Source organism: Taudactylus pleione, unplaced genomic scaffold (assembly GCF_031769625.1).
Source record: "Taudactylus pleione unplaced genomic scaffold, aTauple2 ptg000405l, whole genome shotgun sequence".
NCBI classification, from domain to species: domain Eukaryota; kingdom Metazoa; phylum Chordata; class Amphibia; order Anura; family Myobatrachidae; genus Taudactylus; species Taudactylus pleione.
The window spans coordinates 605001-631296 of record NW_028284807.1 but is presented as its reverse complement, the minus strand read 5'-3'; the positions used below and the strand labels follow the sequence as shown (position 1 = coordinate 631296).

At 39.4% G+C, this 26296-nt stretch overlaps 1 protein-coding gene across 3 annotated transcripts in view; it reads left to right on the top strand.

The window, feature by feature from the left end:
* Positions 1-26296, top strand: part of LOC148506418 (V-set domain containing T-cell activation inhibitor 1-like) — a 195604-nt gene that overhangs the window by 155403 nt on the left and 13905 nt on the right. For all 3 annotated transcript variants that reach the window (XM_088446793.1, XM_088446792.1, XM_088446791.1), the window contains one exon: positions 1133-1189. In XM_088446793.1, the coding sequence (XP_088302919.1) occupies positions 1133-1161 (29 nt within the window). In that variant the 3' untranslated portion in view covers positions 1162-1189. The remainder of the gene's footprint in view (positions 1-1132; positions 1190-26296) is intronic.

The window sequence follows — 26296 nt, the reverse complement described above, 5'->3', positions numbered from 1 at the left end:
GCTGTGTCTGTGATGTGAGCCGTGTGTTATTGCTGTGTCTGTGGCGTGAGCCGTGTGTCATTCCTGTGTTTGTGGCGTGAGCCGTGTGTCATTCCTGTGTCTGACGTGAGCCGTGTGTCATTCCTGTGTCTGTGCTGTGAGCCGTGTGTCATTCCTGTGTCTGTGCCGTGAGCCATGTGTCATTCCTGTGTCTATGGAGTGAGCTGTGTATCATTCCTGTGTCTATGGAGTGAGCCGTGTGTCATTCCAGTGTCTGTGCCGTGAGCCTTGTGTCATTCCTGTGTCTACCGTGAGCCGTGTGTCATTCCTGTGTCTGTGCCGTGAGCCGTGTGTCATTCCTGTGTCTGTGCCGTGAGCCGTGTGTCATTCCTGTGTCTGACGTGAGCCGTGTGTCATTGCTGTGTCTGTGCCGTGAGCCGTGTGTCATTCCTGTGTCTACCGTGAGCCATGACATTGCTGTGTCTGTGATGTGAGCTGTGTGTTATTGCTGTGTCTGTGGCGTGAGCCGTGTGTCATTCCTGTGTTTGTGGTGTGAGCCGTGTGTCATTCCTGTGTCTGACGTGAGCCGTGTGTCATTCCTGTGTCTGTGCTGTGAGCCGTATGTCATTCCTGTGTCTGACGTGAGCCGTGTGTCATTGCTGTGTCTGTGACATGAGCCCTGTGTCATTCCTGTGTCTGTGCCGTGTGTCATTCCTGTGTCTACCGTGAGCCGTGTCATTGCTGTATCTGTGATGTGAGCCATGTGTTATTGCTGTGTCTGTGGCGTGAGCCGTGTGTCATTCCTGTGTTTGTGGCGTGAGCCGTGTGTCATTCCTGTGTCTGGCGTGAGCCGTGTGTCATTCCTGTGTCTGTGACGTGAGCCGTATGTCATTCCTGTGTCTGACGTGAGCCGTGTGTCATTGCTGTGTCTGTGACGTGAGCTGTGTGTCATTCCTGTGTCTGTGACATGAGCTGTGTTTCATTCCTGTGTCTAACGTGAGCCGTGTGTCATTCCTTTGTCTGTGACGTGAGCCGTGTGTGATTCCTGTGTCTGACGTGAGCCGTGTGTCATTCCTGTGTTTGTGGCGTGAGCCGTGTTTCATTCCTGTGTTTGTGGTGTGAGCCGTGTTTCATTCCTGTGTTTGTGTTGCAGATGGGGAACACGCGTATTCTTTTGATTAGCTGTGATGTCATGGCGGTGGGCACAATGGTAAGATGAGAATAATATAAAGTAGATATATTACTTTCTATATCTCCATGTTATTTTGGCATCAGTGCTTGTTCTCTGCACTTTATTATAGTACCTGATAATATTAATGAACGTTACCGTGTTGTTTGGGTGACCTAGATATTTATCATGCATAATCCATTCATTCCACAGCACAGTGCCACCCAGTGGCCAAATCATTGTGAAACGCGTCAGTGGCTGTGCAGGGCTAGCGGGATGTTTCCAGGGATCACTGTCTCTATATAATCTGTCTTTATATTTGTAGTGTCAGAACGGAGCAAATGTTCACTGACAACATCTGTCTTATGACCAGTAAATGCGTATTTATTACTATTACATATATACATATTACAGTAAGATGATTAAGCACCTGCCTGGCGTAGTTACATCATGTGTGACCATACCAGGCAGTGTATTATCTGTCATGGTCACAAACGCTGCGACCGGTCAGTAACACACAATCTCCCAGCAGCCGCCAAAAGCAGATAAACCTCCCGGCTCCTCTGTGTCCCTGCACCTCCCCCAGTGTCTGCCAGGCTGCGATCACTGCTGATTGGTCAGAGAGCAGCAACCGCTGGGGAAATGCAAATGAACCCCGCCAAGCCCCCCAGTGTGTACCTGGCAGCAGCTGGCAAAGCAAAGTCGCGGTAGTCGCATTGTTCCAATCATTGATAGTCTGAGGTATAAAATCTCTGTTAATTTTTTTATATAAACTCGTGTTAGATATGTATTAGATAGGTGTTCTAATTCAATCATACAAAAAAATATTGACGATTTTGGAGCTGTTTTTTTGGAAAAAAAATGTCAGTTAAGTGGTTAAAAAGCTGCGTATTCATTTATTATTGTGAGGAAACGAGATGTGTGGTAAAAATGTATTTGCGGTGTCTCATTCCCAGCAGCAATTAATGTGCGTTTGTTCCCCTGTGTGCTGGTGTCACTGTTCCCAGATGTGTGTTCAGTCACTGGTGTATCAGCCTGTATATTATATACTGTAATGATCTATCCACACAGGAAGTAACCAGGAGCCTGTATATTATATACTGTAATGATCTATTCTTACAGGAAGTAACCAGGAGCCTGTATATTATATACTGTCATGATCTATTCACACAGGAAGTAACCAGGAGCCTGTATATTATATACTGTAATGATCTATCTTTACAGGAAGTAACCAGGAGCCTGTATATTATATACTGTAATGATCTATTCACACAGGAAGTAACCAGGAGCCTGTATATTATATACTGTAATGATCTATCCATACAGGAAGTAACCAGGAGCCTGTATATTAAATACTGTAATGATCTATCCATACAGGAAGTAACCAGGAGCCTGTATATTATATACTGTCATGATCTATTCACACAGGAAGTAACCAGGAGCCTGTATATTATATACTGTAATGATCTATCTTTACAGGAAGTAACCAGGAGCCTGTATATTATATACTGTAATGATCTATTCACACAGGAAGTAACCAGGAGCCTGTATATTATATACTGTAATGATCTATCTTTACAGGAAGTAACCAGGAGCCTGTATACTATATACTGTAATGATCTATTCACACAGGAAGTAACCAGGAGCCTGTATTTTATATACTGTAATGATCTATCTTTACAGGAAGTAACCAGGAGCCTGTATATTATATACTGTAATGATCTATCCACACTGGAAGTAACCAGGAGCCTGTATATTATACACTGTAATGATCTATACATACAGGAAGTAACCAGGAGCCTGTATATTATATACTGTAATGATCTATCCATACAGGAAGTAACCAGGACCCTGTATATTATATACTGTAATGATCTATCCATACAGGAAGTAACCAGGAGCCTGTATATTATATACTGTAATGATCTATCCATACAGGAAGTAACCAGAAGCCTGTATATTATATACTGTAATGATCTATCCATACAGGAAGTAACCAGGAGCCTGTATATTATATAGTGTAATGATCTATCCATACAGGAAGTAGCCAGGAGCCTGTATATTATATACTGTAATGATCTATTCACACAGGAAGTAACCAGGAGCCTGTGTACTATATACTGTAATGATCTATCCATACAGGAAGTAACCAGGAGCCTGTATATTATATACTGTAATGATCTATCCATACAGGAAGTAACCAGGAGCCTGTATATTATATAGTGTAATGATCTATCCATACAGGAAGTAGCCAGGAGCCTGTATATTATATACTGTAATGATCTATTCACACAGGAAGTAACCAGGAGCCTGTGTACTATATACTGTAATGATCTATCCATACAGGAAGTAACCAGGAGCCTGTATATTATATACTGTAATGATCTATCCATACAGCATACTTGCCGACAATCAGCTCCAGCCTTCCAGGAGGGAGCTGATTGTCGGCTAGGAGCGGGGGGCGGGGCCGGCCATTGGGGGCGGAGCCGGGGCGGGCCGGTCAGGTTGTTTCTCATTGGAGGTGGAGCCGGGGGCGGGACCGCACCTTCGCGTCATCTTGGATCCGCCCCCTCTTCACAATGTCGTTATTTTCGGTGTTGTGAAGCAGGGGGCGGGGCCACGATGATGCAATTCAGCGCGAATCGCGTCACCGCCCCCCCCCCGCTGCGGGGGTTTCTAGTTGTTTCAGTGGGGAGGTAGGGAGCGTCAGAGACTTCCTGGAGGCTTGCCTGTCTTTCCGGGGGGCCGGGAGCGGCACCCGAAAATCGGGAGGCTCCCGACCAAATCGGGAGGGTAGGCAAGCCTGCCATACAGGAAGTAACCAGGAGCCTGTATATTATTTACTGTAATGATCTATCCATACAGGAAGTAACCAGGAGCCTGTATATTATATACTGTAATGATCTATTCACACAGGAAGTAACCAGGAGCCTGTATATTATATACTGTAATTACCTATCCATACAGGAAGTAACCAGGAGCCTGTATATTATATACTGTAATGATCTATCCACACAGGAAGTAACCAGGAGCCTGTATATTATATACTGTAATTATCTATCCATACAGGAAGTAACCAGGAACCTGTATATTATATACTGTAATGATCTATTCACACAGGAAGTAACCAGGAGCCTGTGTTTTATATACTGTAATGATCTATCCATACAGGAAGTAACCAGCAGCCTGTATATTATATACTGTAATGATCTATCCACACAGGAAGTAACCAGGAGTCTGTATATTATATACTGTAATGATCTATCCATACTGGAAGTAACCAGGAGCCTGTATATTATATACTGTAATGATCTATCCACACTGGAAGTAACCAGGAGCCTGTATATTATATACTGTAATGATCTATCTATGCAGGAAGTGACCAGGAGTCTGTATATTATATACTGTAATGATCTATCTATGCAGGAAGTAACCAGGAGTCTGTATATTATATACTGTAAGGATCTATCCATACAGGAAGTAACCAGGAGCCTGTATATTATATACTGTAACGATCTATCCATACAGGAAGTAACCAGGAGCCTGTATATTATATACTGTAATGATCTATCCAGATAGTAAGTAACCAGGAGCCTGTATATTATATACTATAATGATCTATCCACACTGGAAGTAACCAGAAGCCTGTATATTATATACTGTAATGATCTATCCACACAGGAAGTAACCAGGAGCCTATATATTATATACTGTAATGATCTATTCATACAGGAAGTAACTAGGAGCCTGTATATTATATACTGTAATGATCTATTCATACAGGAAGTAACCAGGAACCTGTATATTATATACTGTAATGATCTATCCATACAGGAAGTAACCAGGAGCCTGTATATTATATACTGTAAAGATCTATTCACACAGGAAGTAACGAGGAGCCTGTATATTATATACTGTAATGATCTATCTATGCAGGAAGTGACCTGGAGCCAGTATATTATATACTGTAATGATCTATTCACACAGGATGTAACCAGGAGCCTATATATTATATACTGTAAGGATCTATTCATACAGGAAGTAACCAGGAGCCTGTATATTATATACTGTATTGATCTATTCACACAGGAAGTAACCAGGAACCTGTATATTATATACTGTAATGATCTATCCATACAGGAAGTAACCAGGAGCCTGTATATTATATACTGTCATGATCTATCCATACAGGAAGAAACCAGGTGCCTGAATATTATATACAGTAATGATCTATCTATGCAGGAAGTTACCATGAGCCTGTATATTATATACTGTAATGATCTATTCACACAGGAAGTAACCAGGAGCCTGTATATTATATACTGTAATGATCTATCCATACAGGAAGTAACCAGGAGCCTGTATATTATATACAGTAATGATCTATCCATACAGGAAGTAACCAGGAGTCTGTTTATTATATACTGTAATGATCTATCCATACAGGAAGTAACCAGGAGCCTGTATATTTTATACTGTATTGATCTATCCATACAGAAAGTAACCAGGAGCCTGTATATTATATACTATAATGATCTATCCATACAGGAAGTAACCAGGAGCCTGTATATTATATACTGTATAATCTATCCACACAGGAAGTAACCAGGAGCCTATATATTATATACTGTAATGATCTATTCATACAGGAAGTAACTAGGAGCCTGTATATTATATACTGTAATGATCTATTCACACAGGAAGTAACCTGGAACCTGTATGTTATATACTGTAATGATCTATCCATACAGGAAGTAACCAGGAGCCTGTATATTATATACTGTAATGATCTATTCACACAGGAAGTAACCAGGAGCCTGTATATTATATACTGTAATGATCTATTCTTACAGGAAGTAACCAGGAGCCTGTATATTATATACTGTAATGATCTATTCACACAGGAAGTAACCAGGAACCTGTATATTATATACTGTTTTGATCTTTTCTTACAGGAAGTAACCAGGAGCCTGTATATTATATACTGTAATGATCTATTCACACAGGTAGTAACCAGGAACCTGTATATTATATACTGTAATGATCTATCCATACAGGAAGTAACCAGGAGCCTGTATATTATATACTGTAATGATCTATCCATACAGGAAGTAACCTGGAGCCTGTATATTATATACTGTAATGATCCATCCATACAGGAAGTAACCAGGTGCCTGTATATTATATACAGTAATGATCAATCCATACAGGAAGCAACCAGGAGTCTGTATATTATATACTGTAATGATCTATCCATACAGGAAGTAACCAGGAGCCTGTATATTATATACTGTAATGATCTATCCATACAGGAATTAACCAGGAGCCTGTATATTATATACTGTAATGATCTATCCATACAGGAAGTAACCAGGAGCCTGTCTATAATATAGTGTAATGATCTAGTATCCATGCAGGAAGTAACCAGGAGCCTGTCTATTATATAGTGTAATGATCTAGTATCCACGCAGGAAGTAACTAATAGCCTGTCTATTATATACTGTAATGATCTATTCACACAGGAAGTAACCAGGTGCCTGTATATTATATACAGTAATGATCTATCCATACAAGAAGTAACCAGGAGCCTGTATATTATATACTGTAATGATCTAGTATCCACGCAGGAAGTAACCAGGAGCCTGTATATTATATACTGTAATGATCTATGCATACAGGAAGTAACCAGGAGCCTGTATATTATATACTGTAATGATCTATTCTTACAGGAAGTAACCAGGAGCCTGTATATTATATACTGTAATGATCTATTCACACAGGAAGTAACCAGGAACCTGTATATTATATACTGTAATGATCTATCCATACAGGAAGTAACCAGGAGCCTGTATATTATATACTGTAATGATCTATCCATACAGGAAGTAACCTGGAGCCTGTATATTATATACTGTAATGATCCATCCATACAGATAGTAACCAGGTGCCTGTATATTATATACTGTAATGATCTATCCATACAGGAAGCAACCAGGAGTCTGTATGTTATATACTGTAATGATCTATCCATACAGGAAGTAACCAGGTGCCTGTATATTATATACTGTAATGATCTATCCATACAGGAAGCAACCAGGAGTCTGTATATTATATTCTGTAATGATCTATCCATACAGGAAGTAACCTGGAGCCTGTATATTATATACTGTAATGATCCTTCCATACAGGAAGTAACCAGGTGCCTGTATATTATATACTGTAATGATCTATCCATACAGGAAGCAACCAGGAGTCTGTATATTATATACTGTAATGATCTATCCATACAGGAAGTAACCAGGAGCCTGTATATTATATACTGTAATGTTCTATCCATACAGGAATTAACCAGGAGCCTGTATATTATATACTGTAATGATCTATCCATACAGGAAGTAACCAGGAGCCTGTCTATTATATAGTGTAATGATCTAGTATCCACGCAGGAAGTAACCAGGAGCCTGTCTATTATATAGTGTAATGATCTAGTATCCACGCAGGAAGTAACTAGGAGCCTGTCTATTATATACTGTAATGATCTATTCACACAGGAAGTAACCAGGTGCCTGTATATTATATACAGTAATGATCTATCCATACAGGAAGTAACCAGGAGCCTGTATATTATATACTGTAATGATCTAGTATCCACGCAGGAAGTAACCAGGAGCCTGTATATTATATACTGTAATGATCTATGCATACAGGAAGTAACCAGGAGCCTGTATATTATATACTGTAATGATCTATCCACGCAGGAAGTAACCAGGAGCCTGTATATTATATACTGTAATGATCTATCCATACAGGAAGTAACCAGGAGCCTGTATATTATATACTGTAATGCTCTACCCATACAGGAAGTAACCAGGAGCCTGTATATTATATACTGTAATGATCTATTCACACAGGAAGTAACCAGGAACCTGTATATTATATAGTGTAATGATCTATCCATACAGGAAGTAACCAGGAGCCTGTATATCATATACTGTAATGATCTATCCATACAGGAAGTAACCAGGAGCCTGTATATTATATACTGTAACGATCTATCCATACAGGAAGTAACCAGGAGCCTGTATATTATATACTGTAATGATCTATCCAGATAGTAAGTAACCAGGAGCCTGTATATTATATACTATAATGATCTATCCACACTGGAAGTAACCAGAAGCCTGTATATTATATACTGTAATGATCTATCCACACAGGAAGTAACCAGGAGCCTATATATTATATACTGTAATGATCTATTCATACAAGAAGTAACTAGGAGCCTGTATATTATATACTGTAATGATCTATTCATACAGGAAGTAACCAGGAACCTGTATATTATATACTGTAATGATCTATCCATACAGGAAGTAACCAGGAGCCTGTATATTATATACTGTAAAGATCTATTCACACAGGAAGTAACGAGGAGCCTGTATATTATATACTGTAATGATCTATCTATGCAGGAAGTGACCTGGAGCCAGTATATTATATACTGTAATGATCTATTCACACAGGATGTAACCAGGAGCCTATATATTATATACTGTAAGGATCTATTCATACAGGAAGTAACCAGGAGCCTGTATATTATATACTGTATTGATCTATTCACACAGGAAGTAACCAGGAACCTGTATATTATATACTGTAATGATCTATCCATACAGGAAGTAACCAGGAGCCTGTATATTATATACTGTAATGATCTATCCATACAGGAAGAAACCAGGTGCCTGAATATTATATACAGTAATGATCTATCTATGCAGGAAGTTACCATGAGCCTGTATATTATATACTGTAATGATCTATTCACACAGGAAGTAACCAGGAGCCTGTATATTATATACTGTAATGATCTATCCATACAGGAAGTAACCAGGAGCCTGTATATTATATACAGTAATGATCTATCCATACAGGAAGTAACCAGGAGTCTGTTTATTATATACTGTAATGATCTATCCATACAGGAAGTAACCAGGAGCCTGTATATTTTATACTGTATTGATCTATCCATACAGGAAGTAACCAGGAGCCTGTATATTATATACTATAATGATCTATCCATACAGGAAGTAACCAGGAGCCTGTATATTATATTCTGTATAATCTATCCACACAGGAAGTAACCAGGAGCCTATATATTATATACTGTAATGATCTATTCATACAGGAAGTAACTAGGAGCCTGTATATTATATACTGTAATGATCTATTCACACAGGAAGTAACCTGGAACCTGTATGGTATATACTGTAATGATCTATCCATACAGGAAGTAACCAGGAGCCTGTATATTATATACTGTAATGATCTATTCACACAGGAAGTAACCAGGAGCCTGTATATTATATACTGTAATGATCTATTCTTACAGGAAGTAACCAGGAGCCTGTATATTATATACTGTAATGATCTATTCACACAGGAAGTAACCAGGAACCTGTATATTATATACTGTTTTGATCTATTCTTACAGGAAGTAACCAGGAGCCTGTATATTATATACTGTAATGATCTATTCACACAGGTAGTAACCAGGAACCTGTATATTATATACTGTAATGATCTATCCATACAGGAAGTAACCAGGAGCCTGTATATTATATACTGTAATGATCTATCCATACAGGAAGTAACCTGGAGCCTGTATATTATATACTGTAATGATCCATCCATACAGGAAGTAACCAGGTGCCTGTATATTATATACAGTAATGATCAATCCATACAGGAAGCAACCAGGAGTCTGTATATTATATACTGTAATGATCTATCCATACAGGAAGTAACCAGGAGCCTGTATATTATATACTGTAATGATCTATCCATACAGGAATTAACCAGGAGCCTGTATATTATATACTGTAATGATCTATCCATACAGGAAGTAACCAGGAGCCTGTCTATAATATAGTGTAATGATCTAGTATCCATGCAGGAAGTAACCAGGAGCCTGTCTATTATATAGTGTAATGATCTAGTATCCACGCAGGAAGTAACTAGTAGCCTGTCTATTATATACTGTAATGATCTATTCACACAGGAAGTAACCAGGTGCCTGTATATTATATACAGTAATGATCTATCCATACAAGAAGTAACCAGGAGCCTGTATATTATATACTCTAATGATCTAGTATCCACGCAGGAAGTAACCAGGAGCCTGTATATTATATACTGTAATGATCTATGCATACAGGAAGTAACCAGGAGCCTGTATATTATATACTGTAATGATCTATTCTTACAGGAAGTAACCAGGAGCCTGTATATTATATACTGTAATGATCTATTCACACAGGAAGTAACCAGGAACCTGTATATTATATACTGTAATGATCTATCCATACAGGAAGTAACCAGGAGCCTGTATATTATATACTGTAATGATCTATCCATACAGGAAGTAACCTGGAGCCTGTATATTATATACTGTAATGATCCATCCATACAGATAGTAACCAGGTGCCTGTATATTATATACTGTAATGATCTATCCATACAGGAAGCAACCAGGAGTCTGTATGTTATATACTGTAATGATCTATCCATACAGGAAGTAACCAGGTGCCTGTATATTATATACTGTAATGATCTATCCATACAGGAAGCAACCAGGAGTCTGTATATTATATTCTGTAATGATCTATCCATACAGGAAGTAACCTGGAGCCTGTATATTATATACTGTAATGATCCTTCCATACAGGAAGTAACCAGGTGCCTGTATATTATATACTGTAATGATCTATCCATACAGGAAGCAACCAGGAGTCTGTATATTATATACTGTAATGATCTATCCATACAGGAAGTAACCAGGAGCCTGTATATTATATACTGTAATGTTCTATCCATACAGGAATTAACCAGGAGCCTGTATATTATATACTGTAATGATCTATCCATACAGGAAGTAACCAGGAGCCTGTCTATTATATAGTGTAATGATCTAGTATCCACGCAGGAAGTAACCAGGAGCCTGTCTATTATATAGTGTAATGATCTAGTATCCACGCAGGAAGTAACTAGGAGCCTGTCTATTATATACTGTAATGATCTATTCACACAGGAAGTAACCAGGTGCCTGTATATTATATACAGTAATGATCTATCCATACAGGAAGTAACCAGGAGCCTGTATATTATATACTGTAATGATCTAGTATCCACGCAGGAAGTAACCAGGAGCCTGTATATTATATACTGTAATGATCTATGCATACAGGAAGTAACCAGGAGCCTGTATATTATATACTGTAATGATCTATCCACGCAGGAAGTAACCAGGAGCCTGTATATTATATACTGTAATGATCTATCCATACAGGAAGTAACCAGGAGCCTGTATATTATATACTGTAATGCTCTACCCATACAGGAAGTAACCAGGAGCCTGTATATTATATACTGTAATGATCTATTCACACAGGAAGTAACCAGGAACCTGTATATTATATAGTGTAATGATCTATCCATACAGGAAGTAACCAGGAGCCTGTATATCATATACTGTAATGATCTATCCATACAGGAAGTAACCAGGAGCCTGTATATTATATACTGTAACGATCTATCCATACAGGAAGTAACCAGGAGCCTGTATATTATATACTGTAATGATCTATCCAGATAGTAAGTAACCAGGAGCCTGTATATTATATACTATAATGATCTATCCACACTGGAAGTAACCAGAAGCCTGTATATTATATACTGTAATGATCTATCCACACAGGAAGTAACCAGGAGCCTATATATTATATACTGTAATGATCTATTCATACAGGAAGTAACTAGGAGCCTGTATATTATATACTGTAATGATCTATTCATACAGGAAGTAACCAGGAACCTGTATATTATATACTGTAATGATCTATCCATACAGGAAGTAACCAGGAGCCTGTATATTATATACTGTAAAGATCTATTCACACAGGAAGTAACGAGGAGCCTGTATATTATATACTGTAATGATCTATCTATGCAGGAAGTGACCTGGAGCCAGTATATTATATACTGTAATGATCTATTCACACAGGATGTAACCAGGAGCCTATATATTATATACTGTAAGGATCTATTCATACAGGAAGTAACCAGGAGCCTGTATATTATATACTGTATTGATCTATTCACACAGGAAGTAACCAGGAACCTGTATATTATATACTGTAATGATCTATCCATACAGGAAGTAACCAGGAGCCTGTATATTATATACTGTAATGATCTATCCATACAGGAAGAAACCAGGTGCCTGAATATTATATACAGTAATGATCTATCTATGCAGGAAGTTACCATGAGCCTGTATATTATATACTGTAATGATCTATTCACACAGGAAGTAACCAGGAGCCTGTATATTATATACTGTAATGATCTATCCATACAGGAAGTAACCAGGAGCCTGTATATTATATACAGTAATGATCTATCCATACAGGAAGTAACCAGGAGTCTGTTTATTATATACTGTAATGATCTATCCATACAGGAAGTAACCAGGAGCCTGTATATTTTATACTGTATTGATCTATCCATACAGGAAGTAACCAGGAGCCTGTATATTATATACTATAATGATCTATCCATACAGGAAGTAACCAGGAGCCTGTATATTATATTCTGTATAATCTATCCACACAGGAAGTAACCAGGAGCCTATATATTATATACTGTAATGATCTATTCATACAGGAAGTAACTAGGAGCCTGTATATTATATACTGTAATGATCTATTCACACAGGAAGTAACCTGGAACCTGTATGTTATATACTGTAATGATCTATCCATACAGGAAGTAACCAGGAGCCTGTATATTATATACTGTAATGATCTATTCACACAGGAAGTAACCAGGAGCCTGTATATTATATACTGTAATGATCTATTCTTACAGGAAGTAACCAGGAGCCTGTATATTATATACTGTAATGATCTATTCACACAGGAAGTAACCAGGAACCTGTATATTATATACTGTTTTGATCTATTCTTACAGGAAGTAACCAGGAGCCTGAATATTATATACTGTAATGATCTATTCACACAGGTAGTAACCAGGAACCTGTATATTATATACTGTAATGATCTATCCATACAGGAAGTAACCAGGAGCCTGTATATTATATACTGTAATGATCTATCCATACAGGAAGTAACCTGGAGCCTGTATATTATATACTGTAATGATCCATCCATACAGGAAGTAACCAGGTGCCTGTATATTATATACAGTAATGATCAATCCATACAGGAAGCAACCAGGAGTCTGTATATTATATACTGTAATGATCTATCCATACAGGAAGTAACCAGGAGCCTGTATATTATATACTGTAATGATCTATCCATACAGGAATTAACCAGGAGCCTGTATATTATATACTGTAATGACCTATCCATACAGGAAGTAACCAGGAGCCTGTCTATAATATAGTGTAATGATCTAGTATCCATGCAGGAAGTAACCAGGAGCCTGTCTATTATATAGTGTAATGATCTAGTATCCACGCAGGAAGTAACTAGTAGCCTGTCTATTATATACTGTAATGATCTATTCACACAGGAAGTAACCAGGTGCCTGTATATTATATACAGTAATGATCTATCCATACAAGAAGTAACCAGGAGCCTGTATATTATATACTGTAATGATCTAGTATCCACGCAGGAAGTAACCAGGAGCCTGTATATTATATACTGTAATGATCTATGCATACAGGAAGTAACCAGGAGCCTGTATATTATATACTGTAATGATCTATTCTTACAGGAAGTAACCAGGAGCCTGTATATTATATACTGTAATGATCTATTCACACAGGAAGTAACCAGGAACCTGTATATTATATACTGTAATGATCTATCCATACAGGAAGTAACCAGGAGCCTGTATATTATATACTGTAATGATCTATCCATACAGGAAGTAACCTGGAGCCTGTATATTATATACTGTAATGATCCATCCATACAGATAGTAACCAGGTGCCTGTATATTATATACTGTAATGATCTATCCATACAGGAAGCAACCAGGAGTCTGTATGTTATATACTGTAATGATCTATCCATACAGGAAGTAACCAGGTGCCTGTATATTATATACTGTAATGATCTATCCATACAGGAAGCAACCAGGAGTCTGTATATTATATTCTGTAATGATCTATCCATACAGGAAGTAACCTGGAGCCTGTATATTATATACTGTAATGATCCTTCCATACAGGAAGTAACCAGGTGCCTGTATATTATATACTGTAATGATCTATCCATACAGGAAGCAACCAGGAGTCTGTATATTATATACTGTAATGATCTATCCATACAGGAAGTAACCAGGAGCCTGTATATTATATACTGTAATGTTCTATCCATACAGGAATTAACCAGGAGCCTGTATATTATATACTGTAATGATCTATCCATACAGGAAGTAACCAGGAGCCTGTCTATTATATAGTGTAATGATCTAGTATCCACGCAGGAAGTAACCAGGAGCCTGTCTATTATATAGTGTAATGATCTAGTATCCACGCAGGAAGTAACTAGGAGCCTGTCTATTATATACTGTAATGATCTATTCACACAGGAAGTAACCAGGTGCCTGTATATTATATACAGTAATGATCTATCCATACAGGAAGTAACCAGGAGCCTGTATATTATATACTGTAATGATCTAGTATCCACGCAGGAAGTAACCAGGAGCCTGTATATTATATACTGTAATGATCTATGCATACAGGAAGTAACCAGGAGCCTGTATATTATATACTGTAATGATCTATCCACGCAGGAAGTAACCAGGAGCCTGTATATTATATACTGTAATGATCTATCCATACAGGAAGTAACCAGGAGCCTGTATATTATATACTGTAATGCTCTACCCATACAGGAAGTAACCAGGAGCCTGTATATTATATACTGTAATGATCTATTCACACAGGAAGTAACCAGGAACCTGTATATTATATAGTGTAATGATCTATCCATACAGGAAGTAACCAGGAGCCTGTATATCATATACTGTAATGATCTATCCATACAGGAAGTAACCAGGAGCCTGTATATTATATACTGTAACGATCTATCCATACAGGAAGTAACCAGGAGCCTGTATATTATATACTGTAATGATCTATCCAGATAGTAAGTAACCAGGAGCCTGTATATTATATACTATAATGATCTATCCACACTGGAAGTAACCAGAAGCCTGTATATTATATACTGTAATGATCTATCCACACAGGAAGTAACCAGGAGCCTATATATTATATACTGTAATGATCTATTCATACAGGAAGTAACTAGGAGCCTGTATATTATATACTGTAATGATCTATTCATACAGGAAGTAACCAGGAACCTGTATATTATATACTGTAATGATCTATCCATACAGGAAGTAACCAGGAGCCTGTATATTATATACTGTAAAGATCTATTCACACAGGAAGTAACGAGGAGCCTGTATATTATATACTGTAATGATCTATCTATGCAGGAAGTGACCTGGAGCCAGTATATTATATACTGTAATGATCTATTCACACAGGATGTAACCAGGAGCCTATATATTATATACTGTAAGGATCTATTCATACAGGAAGTAACCAGGAGCCTGTATATTATATACTGTATTGATCTATTCACACAGGAAGTAACCAGGAACCTGTATATTATATACTGTAATGATCTATCCATACAGGAAGTAACCAGGAGCCTGTATATTATATACTGTAATGATCTATCCATACAGGAAGAAACCAGGTGCCTGAATATTATATACAGTAATGATCTATCTATGCAGGAAGTTACCATGAGCCTGTATATTATATACTGTAATGATCTATTCACACAGGAAGTAACCAGGAGCCTGTATATTATATACTGTAATGATCTATCCATACAGGAAGTAACCAGGAGCCTGTATATTATATACAGTAATGATCTATCCATACAGGAAGTAACCAGGAGTCTGTTTATTATATACTGTAATGATCTATCCATACAGGAAGTAACCAGGAGCCTGTATATTTTATACTGTATTGATCTATCCATACAGGAAGTAACCAGGAGCCTGTATATTATATACTATAATGATCTATCCATACAGGAAGTAACCAGGAGCCTGTATATTATATTCTGTATAATCTATCCACACAGGAAGTAACCAGGAGCCTATATATTATATACTGTAATGATCTATTCATACAGGAAGTAACTAGGAGCCTGTATATTATATACTGTAATGATCTATTCACACAGGAAGTAACCTGGAACCTGTATGTTATATACTGTAATGATCTATCCATACAGGAAGTAACCAGGAGCCTGTATATTATATACTGTAATGATCTATTCACACAGGAAGTAACCAGGAGCCTGTATATTATATACTGTAATGATCTATTCTTACAGGAAGTAACCAGGAGCCTGTATATTATATACTGTAATGATCTATTCACACAGGAAGTAACCAGGAACCTGTATATTATATACTGTTTTGATCTATTCTTACAGGAAGTAACCAGGAGCCTGTATATTATATACTGTAATGATCTATTCACACAGGTAGTAACCAGGAACCTGTATATTATATACTGTAATGATCTATCCATACAGGAAGTAACCAGGAGCCTGTATATTATATACTGTAATGATCTATCCATACAGGAAGTAACCTGGAGCCTGTATATTATATACTGTAATGATCCATCCATACAGGAAGTAACCAGGTGCCTGTATATTATATACAGTAATGATCAATCCATACAGGAAGCAACCAGGAGTCTGTATATTATATACTGTAATGATCTATCCATACAGGAAGTAACCAGGAGCCTGTATATTATATACTGTAATGATCTATCCATACAGGAATTAACCAGGAGCCTGTATATTATATACTGTAATGACCTATCCATACAGGAAGTAACCAGGAGCCTGTCTATAATATAGTGTAATGATCTAGTATCCATGCAGGAAGTAACCAGGAGCCTGTCTATTATATAGTGTAATGATCTAGTATCCACGCAGGAAGTAACTAGTAGCCTGTCTATTATATACTGTAATGATCTATTCACACAGGAAGTAACCAGGTGCCTGTATATTATATACAGTAATGATCTATCCATACAAGAAGTAACCAGGAGCCTGTATATTATATACTGTAATGATCTAGTATCCACGCAGGAAGTAACCAGGAGCCTGTATATTATATACTGTAATGATCTATGCATACAGGAAGTAACCAGGAGCCTGTATATTATATACTGTAATGATCTATTCTTACAGGAAGTAACCAGGAGCCTGTATATTATATACTGTAATGATCTATTCACACAGGAAGTAACCAGGAACCTGTATATTATATACTGTAATGATCTATCCATACAGGAAGTAACCAGGAGCCTGTATATTATATACTGTAATGATCTATCCATACAGGAAGTAACCTGGAGCCTGTATATTATATACTGTAATGATCCATCCATACAGATAGTAACCAGGTGCCTGTATATTATATACTGTAATGATCTATCCATACAGGAAGCAACCAGGAGTCTGTATGTTATATACTGTAATGATCTATCCATACAGGAAGTAACCAGGTGCCTGTATATTATATACTGTAATGATCTATCCATACAGGAAGCAACCAGGAGTCTGTATATTATATTCTGTAATGATCTATCCATACAGGAAGTAACCTGGAGCCTGTATATTATATACTGTAATGATCCTTCCATACAGGAAGTAACCAGGTGCCTGTATATTATATACTGTAATGATCTATCCATACAGGAAGCAACCAGGAGTCTGTATATTATATACTGTAATGATCTATCCATACAGGAAGTAACCAGGAGCCTGTATATTATATACTGTAATGGTCTATCCATACAGGAATTAACCAGGAGCCTGTATATTATATACTGTAATGATCTATCCATACAGGAAGTAACCAGGAGCCTGTCTATTATATATTGTAATGATCTAGTATCCACGCAGGAAGTAACCAGGAGCCTGTCTATTATATAGTGTAATGATCTAGTATCCACGCAGGAAGTAACTAGGAGCCTGTCTATTATATACTGTAATGATCTATTCACACAGGAAGTAACCAGGTGCCTGTATATTATATACAGTAATGATCTATCCATACAGGAAGTAACCAGGAGCCTGTATATTATATACTGTAATGATCTAGTATCCACGCAGGAAGTAACCAGGAGCCTGTATATTATATACTGTAATGATCTATGCATACAGGAAGTAACCAGGAGCCTGTATATTATATACTGTAATGATCTATCCACGCAGGAAGTAACCAGGAGCCTGTATATTATATACTGTAATGATCTATCCATACAGGAAGTAACCAGGAGCCTGTATATTATATACTGTAATGCTCTACCCATACAGGAAGTAACCAGGAGCCTGTATATTATATACTGTAATGATCTATTCACACAGGAAGTAACCAGGAACCTGTATATTATATAGTGTAATGATCTATCCATACAGGAAGTAACCAGGAGCCTGTATATCATATACTGTAATGATCTATCCATACAGGAAGTAACCAGGAGCCTGTATATTATATACTGTAATGATCTATCCATACAGGAAGTAACCAGTAGTCTGTATATTATATACTGTAATGATCTATTCACTCTGGAAGTAACCAGGAGCCTGTTTATTATATACTGTAATGATCTATCCATACAGGAAGTAACCAGGAGCCTGTATATTATATTCTGTAATGATCTATCCATACAGGAAGTAACCAGGAGCCTGTATATTATATACTGTAATGATCTATCCATACAGGAAGTAACCTGGAGCCTGTATATTATATACTGTAATGATCCATCCATACAGGAAGTAACCAGGTGCCTGTATATTATATACAGTAATGATCTATCCACACATGAAGTTACCAGGAGCCTGTATTTTATATACTGTAATGATCTATTCACACAGGAAGTAACCAGGAGCCTGTATATTATATACTGTTATGATCTATCCATACAGGAAGTAACCAGGAGCCTGTATATTATATAGTGTAATGATCTATCCACACAGGAAGTAACCAGGAGCCTGTATATTATATACTGTAATGATCTATCCACGCAGGAAGTAACCAGGAAAGAAATGTAACATCTCACTGAAAAAGCACCTCATGGGTTACATTCCACCTCTGCAGGGGACACCCAGGACGTAGGCCAATTACCCTGTCATTGTTCCCTCTGTCTGCTCCCTATTGTTCCTTGCTAAACTTTAACAGGTAACTTAGAGTCAACCCAGCATGTGGTCATCAGGAAAATGAAGTAGGAGGAAGAGACATGATGAGGGACCCCAGCAAGAGGGAAACTGTGTAGCTCCCCCGGGTGGTCACTGGCACCATTGGAAATTACTAGGTTTTAAAAAGAACAATCCCAGTACTTCTAGGAGAGAGTGAGGACTGGATATCTGCAGCACAGACCTTGTGCCGGCAGTGGACAGGGCACGTGGCATGTAGCAATGTATGGGGTGGAATAATATACCCAGGGACACTGAACTACCATCTGCAGGGTGATGTCAGTCCCTGACATTGGCTTAGAGGTGATACTCTGCCAATGTGCTTTGTGGAACGCATCACCAGTCCTGTGTGGACTAATTCGCTATCCCTCTTGTGTGGAAGCAGGGATGGTTTTCCTGTGTGGACTCATACATATTAACAACTGGGTGGACAAGTTGCTATAGTATCTTTCCTGTGTGGAATCTCTATTACTCCTGTGTGGAACTGTTTGTCCTTTATCCCTGTAGGACTGGCTCTGTCTGGGCTGCTACCTACATATTGTGCCCTCACTACAGTTACATCCTGTTCCTGTGTATTATCTATTGCTGTGTGCTATGAAGAATAAACCATTACTTGAGTTTCATCTGCTCGGTGTCTGGGTTATTACAGGAATCCTGTATCCTCACATATACAGTGTTATTAACTAAGAAAATGGATGTTGGAAGCTTTTGTTATAATTGAGAAACCGAATGATTGGCATAAGGAAAGAGGTGGTATAAACCTCTGGGATGGGGGCTGGTGTGGGTGCTGATCACCGATTTTAATAGCCTATAGCAGTATTTTTGGTGCCTATTTATTTAAGGGGCTGGAAATATGGGTTACTCTGGCCCCCGATAGCTCTGCCTCCCACTCGTGGCCTATCTGCGGCCGGGTCAGTGCAAGGCCAGGAGCACACATGTACATTGCAGGAGGATACCAGAGCTGGGGACAGAGGGGTCACTAGGGTTGGTGTCACCCGGCATGGTAACTCATGGTGTGACCCCCCCATAGACCTCCTCCTGTATCTCACCACACCGAATCCTTGGTAATGTTTCCCCACTTTTTAATTCCCTTCTCCCAGGTCACATATTGTAGAAAGTTTGCAATCCCTCACCGCGAATACGGCAATTTGGCATTTTTAATTGGCTCTCGCATATCTTAGGTGTACACAGTAATGTGCAGCATGCGAGATTCATGACGACAACGCATTTGTAGACTTATTTGAATTTCCCTAATTAGGTAAACAAAATATTTTTTATTGACAAGCTGGGGACACACTGGACGATGTCATCCTACCTGGTATATCGGACGGACATATCGTTCTCCACAGCGCATATCGGCAGTGTGTACATTTGATATGCACGCCCCCGCCATCAGCAATGTCTTCTGGTCACAGCAAATATCGCTAGCAATGCCATGCTGCCGAATACAACATGGCATCCCGCATCGTTCTCCTGCATCGGCAAGTGTGTATGCCAATACACGGCCACCATCGTCAGTGATGTCGGGCTGGGAATATCATCAAGGGCAGTGTTGGCTAACCTTGACACTCCAGCTGTTATGGAACTACATAACCCAGCATGCACTGCTACAGTTTTGCTATTAGGGCATGCTAAAACTGTGGCAGGGCATGCTGGGATATATAGTTCCACAACTGCTTGAGTGTCAAGGTTAGCCAACACTGATCTAGGGTGTACACAGCTTTAGTCATATATATTTTTTTCTGAAATAATACTGGATTAAAATTTTAACTATTTGTTTGTTACAAAGAAATGGTAATTTCAATACAATCCAATTTTACTTCAGGAAAAAAATATATATATCCCATTAAATGACAGTATGAGTATAGTATATATGGTAAACAAGTCTGTAATTATTATTACTAACTTTCAATACACACCGGCAGGCAGCTGAAATGGCTTCCTCCTCTCTCTCCAACATAGACAGCGCTGGCAGAGCGCACAAGCGGGCAGCGAGGTACGCTAAATTGGAGGCGCAAAAGCGAGCTAGGCGAGTACGTAGTGTTCGCAGGTGCAAGAGTGATGAGGAGGTGGCTCGTGGTACTGCTGGGGTTCACTGCAAGAACACGCGTTGAGATCCGTAAATGAGCTTATGTGGACATATTGTTAAGCCTGGGGTGTGATTTGTAGGATATTGTCCTGCAACCGCCTTGAGGGCTGGTATCACCTTGGCTAGATGCGGCCGTGTAACAGTTTGAACAGCTGATATGAAGAGTGGCTGTGGCCTGTGAGCCAGTAGATGAGATGCGGCCTTTGGGCCGTTGGCAGCCTGAGGGCTGAATAAGCTTGGCAAGATGTGGCAGATGGAGATCTGTGCAATAATAAAGTCCCTGGCGTTGGTACACCGGATGGCGCACTGAATAAGCTGGAGTGTGGCCTGTGCCGCCGGGTTGACACAAGCAGCTGATGCTGTGCTGCGTACTCTCGACACAGAGTACTGTCTGTGCTGCCTGGATGACATGAACGGCAAAGGACAGGTATGCGAACCGTGCTGCCTGGATGACACAAATGGCAGAATAACACAATACAAACGAAAGGAGAACTGGAGCTCGATTGGGTGACTGGAGATTAAGGAGCTTATTCAGAGCCGCTCGCATTCCAGCATATGCAAATTCGGCAAAGTGATGCCACGGCAGGCGCTCGCTCGGAAAGGCATTAGCACGCCCACTTTGGGCGATCGCTCTGTGTATGCAGACACCCATTAGCGTATGTTAAGACGCCCACTAGCACATGTCATCTCCAGGAAGTGTTTTAAAACATTGGTACATCGAGGACCATCGGAAGCGATCGCAGCGCTTGTGGTTGCCTTACCCTACCGCAAGCACTGCGAGGACTTCAGTGTAAAAAACAGGCAAGTGACGTGTACTATGACGCTGCCTGTTAATTATGCACACCTTTGAAATGGCGTTGGAACACTTAGGCATGCCTGCATTCGCACCTCCACTCCCCCGTTATTACTGTCATGCCCCTGTAACCACCCACAAACAGCCTCTCCTGTCACTCATTTCACTGGGCTGTCTGTGCTGGGTGAGCGAGCGGGCAGCGATCGCACAGAGTAGTTCGCACATGTGCAGAATGTAGCATGCACATTTGCAAACCATGGGGCCACTTGCGAGCAGCTCTGAATAAGGTCCTAAGCCAGAACTGGAAACTCGAATACTCTATCACCAGCATGGAGTGAAGGGCTGGCTGTAGTTTAACAGATACAGGGCCCAATCAGAGCAACCCTGCAAGCCTCCCTAATGATAGACGAGTGTGCACACAGACAAGATACTGCACACAGACAGACAGTAATTAATGAACACATAAGAGCAGCACATAGACCGACAGGAATGATAGGCCAATGGTGCATACACACGGTCAGATTTTCCTTCAGATCTGTACAATAACAATTGTAAAAATCGTTCAATCTCATATCTGAAGTAAACACGTTTGTCAGATGAACGATGCGCGTTCCCGTTTGCCAGATAACGATATCTGACATCTGATGTGTTTGCAGTCAGATTTCATTCATTTTTATAAAGGCAAAAATCATTCAATCGGTCAAATCATTCAATTGTTCAATCGTTCATCTGACATATCTAACCGTGTGTATGCACCAGCTAAACCAGTGATTCCCAACCTCGGTCCTCAAGGCACATTAACAGTCCTGGTTTTAGTGATAGCCATGCTAATGCACAGATGGTTACATCAAATAAACTGGGATACTAATTAAGTCACCTGTGCTCAAGTAGGGCTATCCTTAACACCAGGACTGTTAGTGTGCCTTGAGGACCGTGGTTGGGAACCCCTGAGCTAAACACAGACAAGACAGGATTAAATGCAGTTTCCCATTAACAATAAAGACTGGGAACTGCAACCAAGATTATCTACTAACTGCAGATCCTAACACATATTCGCTCTTACGGTAAAAGCTAAGGCGGCCTTCAAAGTAGACACAGCTAAAGAGGTTATCGGTTTGGAGGCCTTTAAGTGTTATGGTAATTGGCTGTCTGGTGTTTGTGTTTTCTCAGCATGTTACCTGGAGATGTGGCTGGAGGAGCACCTGAACATCATCAGGTGTTTGCATACAGTTCACAGCATTGCAGCAATCCTCCCGGGGCATGGCTTGGCATGCGTACGATGAAGGAAGAAGTTAGTCGTAAGCTAGATGGCAGACGGGTGATGGACTTTGAATGGAAGAATGTGGAGGCGTGGCTGGAAGTCGCGCAGCCTTCGTGTCCTACACCTGAGATTCTGGGGGCGGTCAAGTTTCCTGCTCTGGTCCATACGGGTGTACAACAGGCATCCAGAGGCAAATGTTTTGCATTCAATAACGCCCACAGGGGAGTCGGTGTAATTTTCGACACCTCTGCTGCGTTGTGGTGTGGCTCACCCAGTCTCCAAGTGCTTCCGGCTCGGTGACCAGCAACAGTCTAACCAAACAGCCAAGGTTTCAGGCACTAAATAAATCCCCCTCTCCTGTCCGTATCGGGGAAATGTCCAAACGGTCGGACTGGTACCCAAATGAGCAAGTCGCTGCATTATTGTTTGAAGGTTTTAGTTTTGGTTTTTGCACGAGGTAACAGGACTGTGTCTGACAGATCTAGTTCTACAGCAATGTACTATACAAAGAAAACAAATAGGAGTCTGTCACTGAGCATTTATTATAATAACGAGACAAATTGCTGAAAAAACAATATTGAAAACATTCAGTTATTACAATGGAATAACATTTAATCATTCAATTACCAATGTTACAAACATTTGACAACCATAGGTCACCATTACAAAATACATTTGTAATTTTTTGGGATGGGTGTCCAGTCATTTTGTTAAACATATTAATAATAATAAAAAAATATCCACATCCTTTTTTATGAATGAGATAAACAAGAATCAAAACTAATCTATGTCTAACAACTAGACTAAGTATTATAGTTTTAATATAAAAACTAACTACCTTGTATCGGCTTAATCTACATTATATTCTGATGACTTCCCACCTGGTTATCACTAATTAGAACACCATTAGATGGATCTGAATCGTGGGTTGTACTACGTATAGGGCTCTATTTAGTAAACAGTGAGAAAATAGATTGAAATATACCCCTTATTTTTGTGTCTAATCTCAAAACTATTTTTGGTCTATTTAATGCGATGCCGGGACAGACCTTGCGCTAAAGGTCTGTCCTAGCAAAGTTTTTGGAGATTAGCCCGTCATTTCTAATACTAAATGCACCAAGAATCGTGTCTGGCCCAAGTTTGAACACGCTCAGCATCGTAGGTACACGGGAGAGTCCAGATTTACCAAGAATTATGTTTTCCTGGTTCATGTTTTCTGATTGTGTATGAAATCATGTTTCTCCCATTGTTCCCTGTGTCTGACTGCAGCCAAACATTCCCACACATGAAGCCTGCACAGATCATTTATGATCTGTGAGATCCATGCAGGCTTGTGTGTGTATAGTGCACAGGGGTGTGGTATAAGAGATAGACAGTGTCTAGATAGACACCAGATGTTAGACAGTCAATAGTTAGACAGGGAAAAAAGTTAGACACAAACAAATAGTTAGACATGTAAAAAGTTCGACAGGTACAAAAGGTCGACAGGCTCAAAAGTTCGACATGAAAATGATCGACACAAAAATGGTCGACAATTTTTTTTGTTTTTAGCCCTAATCTTCACCCTAGCCCTAACCCTCCCCTTGGTGCCTAACCCTAACCCTCCCTCCTGGTGCCTAACCCTAACCGTCTGGGTAAGTGCCTAACGCTAACCATGGGGGTAAGTGCCTAACCCTAACCGTGGGGGTAAGTGCCTAACCCTAACCCTCCAGCAAGTGCCTAACCCTAAAAAAATAAAATAAAATGTGTCGACCATTTTTGTGTCGATCTTTTTCATGTTAAACTTTTGACCCTGTCGATCTTTTTACATGTCTAACATTAGTGTGTCTGACTTTCGTCTGTGTCAAACTTTTATCCTTGTCTAACTATTAACTGTCTAACATCTGGTGTCTATCTAGACATTGTCTATCTAATTACTGTCTGTCTATAGTCCGGAATCCGTGCACAGGTTCTCAGACTCGGTCCTCAGGACCCCAAACAGTGTATGTTTTGCAGGTATCCTCACATAATTACAAGTGAAATATTGAGCTCCACCTGTTGATCTTTTAAAACGTGTCAGTGAGTAATGAATACACCTGTGCACCTGCTAGGCGACCAGAAAAAAGTGAACTTTATGAGTTTGAGAACCACTGGCATAGTGTAATAAAAAAGTATAAAAAAATATTAACAAAATGATGAGTGCCCCCCTATCACCCAAGCATTACCTGCACCAGGATTTTTGAGCTAGTCCTGGTTCAGGAAATATTGGGGAAAATGACATGGAGGTCCCCCATATTTCAATGAACCAGCACTGGGCTCTTGAACTGGTCCTGGTTGAGAAATTGTGATAAAAAATATGTAGTGTTCCCCTATATATCAGCCAGGACCAGGCTCTTACTAGCAGGGGGCTAATGCCACAGCCAGGAAATATGCTTTACAGTGTCCCCCAACCAAAGCATTAACGCCCCCAACTAGTTAGCCCAGGCCAGGGAATCCTGGTTAGGTGGGGAACCCCTCAAGTAAAGGGGTGTCCCCTTTCCAGTGTACCTCAGGTTATCCCCCGCATCCCTGCCTGATGGGTGCGTAGTTGATAGTGTTAATAGAATAGATTTGAAACTAATATTATCTGTTAAAGGGGGACTACAGGTCCCAGCAAGCTGGTACTTGTAAAAACAAAAGC